This window comes from Nanorana parkeri, unplaced genomic scaffold (assembly GCF_000935625.1).
Source record: "Nanorana parkeri isolate BGI_ZX_2015 unplaced genomic scaffold, ASM93562v1 scaffold612, whole genome shotgun sequence".
Classification (NCBI taxonomy): domain Eukaryota; kingdom Metazoa; phylum Chordata; class Amphibia; order Anura; family Dicroglossidae; genus Nanorana; species Nanorana parkeri.
Genome location: NW_017306880.1, coordinates 807,982 through 813,359, shown reverse-complemented (window position 1 = coordinate 813,359; position 5,378 = coordinate 807,982). Strand labels below are relative to the sequence as shown.

The 5,378-nt window shown below is 44.3% G+C and overlaps 1 protein-coding gene across 1 annotated transcript in view; it reads right to left on the bottom strand.

Moving 5' to 3' along the window:
* The window catches only part of SPOCK2 (SPARC/osteonectin, cwcv and kazal like domains proteoglycan 2), a 118,074-nt gene extending 115,037 nt beyond the window's left edge, over positions 1-3,037 (bottom strand). The window contains exon 1 of the mRNA XM_018562924.1: positions 2,709-3,037. Within this exon, the coding sequence (XP_018418426.1) occupies positions 2,709-2,875 (167 nt within the window). The 5' untranslated portion in view covers positions 2,876-3,037. The remainder of the gene's footprint in view (positions 1-2,708) is intronic.
* Positions 3,038-5,378: the final 2,341 nt, after the last annotated feature.

The window sequence follows — 5,378 nt, the reverse complement described above, 5'->3', positions numbered from 1 at the left end:
AGTAGCAAGGAAGTTTCACGGAACACCTGAATCCAATGATTTGAAGGGGTGTCCCGCCCCAATACTTTTGGCAACATTGTGTATATACTGTATGTATATATATATATATATATAAAATTATTTTTCGGAAGTCAACAGGGACGATTGCACTACAAACACTGCTGCAGGCCTCAATGATTCTGCACTCTATCTTGCTCTCTATTTTATCTTTTGCAGGCAGTTCGGAAATAATGAGAAACAATGTAATATTATAATGATATGTGATGATGCAGCGCCAGCTGTTTAGACTGAAATCAAATGTCTCCTGAGAATAGCTGCTAGCATTTTATATTCACAAAGGCTGTCAATAAAAGAGGCAGAAATCTACGAGCAGGATTGTGAAGGTACCCGATAGACAGTTTTCACCGAGACGTGGGATTGTCTGGCTATGTAGCAAACAAACACCCATGAAACCGGCTCAGACACAAAAGTTCATGTAAACAGCTCATACAGGACAAGAAGGGTGGGCAGACAATTGAGTGTGGCTCTGCAAAGGTTGGATGAGGCATATGCTGGGGAATTGTTTCATGTTGAACCTGCTGTTTGACCTCCTTCAGGTTCTTTTACTAACAAATCTGCTTCTTTTCCTGTTGTCTCATTAGTGCTGATGTTTACTGAATGGAGTGTTGGTTTTACTCATTAACCCCTCTACAGAGAAGCAGGTCAGCGGCGTTCTGTAAAAGCTCTCCTGCCCAGTGTACTGTGACTGTAAACGTGTTAGACATTTCATTATGCACTTTCACATCTATGTGTGTTATACAAATCACTCACACACATATACAGCACTGAGATTGGTCTCTGGTAACCATTGTCGGGACAAGAGACGATAGCTTTTATATGCACATATAGAATTTTCTCCCCACACATTTGTTTTTGTGTGTCATTCATCATAAAACAGAGGCATTCTTTTCAATTGTCTGCTGATGAGTTAGCTGAGTTAGCTGCAGGAGGTGTAAGAAACTAATATTAGTCATGATAATCATTATGGGCTCATATTTACTTCTTAGCCAGCCTCTCTATCTGTCTGTTTTGAACATCCATTTAAGTCACCAGGGTGTCAGTCCCACCATGCTACACATTGAAGCCTAATTGTCCAAGACCTGTCCTTCACTTAACTATTGTTGCCTGGATAATAAAACCCTACATCATTATACTGTATCTCTACATACACTAGGCATTGGTTTCCATTCTTGTGCCAATCTTATGACCTACACCATAGGCACTCTTTTATTTCTGGTCCTGACACAAATATAAAACAATGTAAATATTGACTGTGAGCAAAGGACAAAATAATGGTGACAAATATAACAACACTACCTGCTTGTACAACCCAACAATAAACAATACATTACAAACAGTCACGATTTAATACATACAAATAATATTGGGCATTTGTTGGCTGCCGAACAGTGAGGATGTGATGGGGTAATTCTAAAAAGCCGGTATTCTGTCTGCCTTTTTGTATATGTACAACAGCTATTCTGCTATGATTATGGCTGAAATTCATTTCCATCGGTAGCATCACTTCTATGAGCGCTGTACATCAAAAGCTTCTATTTTACAACATTCATCTTTTTTTATACCACGGTGTGATATTTCATTTCCTTCCCCATGTTTACATTACATTTCAGCACATTTGTTAAATCACATACTCAGTTTCTGCCACTTCTGTGCTTAAATCGATTTAATATCTAAAGGGCCATTCCTTCCAAAATTGATATTTCATGGGTGGACTATGTTGAGATGAAACTCTTGCCAGCTGCTGGCATCTCTTGGAGACATTAAGAGGTCTTCCAGCTCTCACAACAGTCCCAGTTCTGAATTCTCCAAATATAAAAAAAAAATGTGATGGCGAGAAGCCCCCCTCCCGTAGGAGTTTTTTCTTTTAATCAGGCATACCAACTCAGTCGCAGAGATCTCACCATCAAAAATCCCGGAAATATCAAAAGAAGCAGCGAGTGATTCTACTTGCCAGCATCTAAAGAAATCTGAAATATCAATTTTGTGCACTGACCCTTTAAGTGCTCAGCAAGTCTGCTTCTGCAACTGATTTATCTGACCACTGTGCTACAGTACATACAAATGCCACCCTACCAAATTGAATCATTCACAATTCCTGCATTTTGTGTTGTAATATATCCTCCCTGGTTATGTTATAAAGTGTCCATTGTCCACATACAGCTTCTCATTTACTTTAATCCATTTTTGTACTGGGCTTAGTGCCTTGACCCTTATTACATGCCACCTTGCCTGTTCTGAGCCTTTATTGTAGCCTTTTTCTTCTATGCCTGTATGTGCCAAGCTTATTCCTATGTCAGCCCCAGAGAAGTCCCCTTTCTTCTTAGACCACTCCGATCTATCACATCCAGTATGTATTGTGTGTTCTGCCTACAATCCCCCATGTGCAGTACACAATATGCACCCTCATTTGTAATGAGCTCTATGTTGCCATTATTCTCACTTGAAAGCAGCAGCTCTAGGCATCATCCTGTGTTCTTGGTAACCTCTACATCAGCATCATTTCACTGATTGAAGAGTCCTGCATTGTCCCTTCAGCTGGGCACCTCTGTATTGTATCTGCACCCACTATCCATGGCTGGCTGGTACTGTAGCCCATCCTGGACTCTGGCTATGCAGTCTGTTCTATGTGGGCACTCTGCTGGCATCACCTGTCCTCCCCATCATTCTTGCCGCTGTATTGGTTGATGGAGGACAGCCATTGCTCATCCTCCATAAAATTGCCGGTGTTCTCCACCTCCTTCCCGTCTCCCTGGGTCCAGGCGATGGGCAGCAGCAAAGGCAGGAGGAAGAGGCAGCTCCCCGCCGGGTTCCTCATCCTGACACCGGGTGGATGACGATGATCGGGGTCCTGGCTGGCAAGAGAGGTGTACACGGCTGCCTTGGAGAGAGCCCCAGAGCAGGCAGGCACAGGCAGGCAGCAGCCGTACAGACTGGAGGGGGGAGAGCAGAGAGGCTGCGCCACAGCATCAGAGCAAGGAGGAGGAGGAGGGGTGACACCACACCTGATCTACATGACAGCATGTGACTGACAAAGGTGATTTCCATCCTTCTAATATCACCATTTACAAATCAGACAGTCTCTTCTCTGTTTATACAACACCATACATATCAGTGTTACACTTCCACTTCCATGTTTAGATTAGCGGTGATGGAGTGATGTGCTTTATGTTAATGATCTTTTTATTGCTTGTTTTACTTCTGCAAAACAGGACCGACCAGGTTGTACATAAGAGGGTATGTCCTTTAAATGATTGAGGGGCATGTGTACAAAGCAGCAAATCTGGCATTCAGCAAACATTCACTGCAGGTTATTCTGAATCCAGGGACATGTGTATAAAGCAGTAAATCTGGCATTCACCAAACATTCACTGCAGGTGATTCTTCCAGGGGCATGTGTATACAGCAGCAAATCTGGCATTCGCCAAACATTCCCTGCAGGTGATTCTTCCAGGGGCATGTGTATACAGCAGCAAATCTGGCATTCACCAAGCATTCACTGCAGGTTATTCTGCCAGGGGCATGTGGATAAAGCAGAAAATCTGACATTCCCCAAACATTCACTGCAAGTTATTCTTCCAGGGGCATGTGTATGAAGCATCAAATCTGATATTCACCAAACATTCACTGCAGGTGATTCTTCCAGGGGCATGTGTATAAAGCAGCAAATCTGACATTCCCCCAAACATTCACTACAGGTTATTCTTCCAGGGGCAGGTGTATAAAGCAGCAAATCTGGCATTCACCAAACATTCACTGCAGGTTATTCTTCCAGGGGCAGGTGCTTCAAATGATAGTGATGAATTCAGCTACAGTGAATGTTTGATGGAAGTCACATTCACTAGCTTAGAAATAGTCCCATTAAAGTCAGATTCCACTTTTTGCAAAATGTTAAAGCAGAACTCCGAGCAAAACAAATCTTAAAGGAGAATTACAGTGAGAGGGAAATACACGCATCCCCATAGTTAGAGCCGACACTGCAGCTGTCACACGCCGGCTCTACAGATCGAGAACTGATCAATCACATACCGCTGATCACTCAGTTCACATTCTTCTCCCTGCAGAGAGCGGTGGGTGTCAGTCATTGCTCCCTGCAGGGATTCCCCCTCCCGTCTCTGTTCCTCCAGAGCTTATTGAAGAAATGGATGGGGGAGGGGGCGGGCACAGTTGGCTCTGGCAAGGCAGAGCCAGCTGTCAATCAGGCAATGGGGCACAATAGTATCAGGATCCTTCCCAGGTGCAGTATGGCTCTGCGGGCTATTGCCCACTATATGCTGAGTTTTGGGTCACAGGAGGACATTAGTAAATGTCCTCCTGTGATCCAAAAGAGAACTAACGCCAAAAAAGGTTCGCCCATAGTTCTCTTTTAACCTTTGCGGTAGCGCTACCCCTACACGGCAAGCGTTAAATGCTCATTTTGTCTATAGGGAGCTAAAATAACAAAGTTATAATCGCCCGAACCACGATCGCAGCTTGCTCCTACACTGCTCCCTGCAGCCTGTCTCCTCCTCTGTTCCAGCAGCCTATGGTCCTGTGAGTCTTCACGTTCTATACAGTGTATGAGGACGCCGAGGGATGTACCATCACTGGTGCAGAGGAGGAGACAGTCTAGAGGGAGTGGTGTAGGAGACACCCGGGATCATGGTTTGGGTGAGTATAACTTATTTTAACTCCCTAGATAAAATGAGCACTTAACCCTTGCAGTGTGGGGGTAGCCCCACTGCAAGGGTTAAGGTTTGATGTGCCCAGAGTTCTGCTTTAATAAATGCACCCATGCTGCGAAAACTGCATTTATTGATTGTTTATTTGCATTAGAGCCGGGCAAGCATTGCCAGTGTGATCAGTGGATTGCTGGTCCAATGCACAGGCACATGCAGCCTCGTCCTCCAGCCCCAGGTGTTTACAGAGGTTCGGGCCTTCAGTTATGGAGCCAAAGGAAGTTATCAATTGACTAGCAGTGCCGTGACATCACCACTCATGTGCTCCATTGAAATCTACCAGCCCTTCTACCATGATGGGTCTAGGAATGAATAATGCGACTGGAGGGGCAGAGGCAAACACAGCCACACCAAATTCAAGAATACACAGGGTGCTCCAAAGAGAAGCTCCACATGATTCAGGTAAGTGTGTGTGTGTGTGTGTGTGTGTGTATGTGTGTGTGTATGGGGGGGGGGGCTGCAATATGGCACCATGTTTCCTGTTACAGCCTATAGGGATATGTGGGACATGGTTTGAAAGGTGGAATTAGCCTTTAAGTGTTCTTAAGCACTGTGTATCATAAACAACTGCTGTGGGGTTTTTCCTTTGTTATTGTTTTTTAT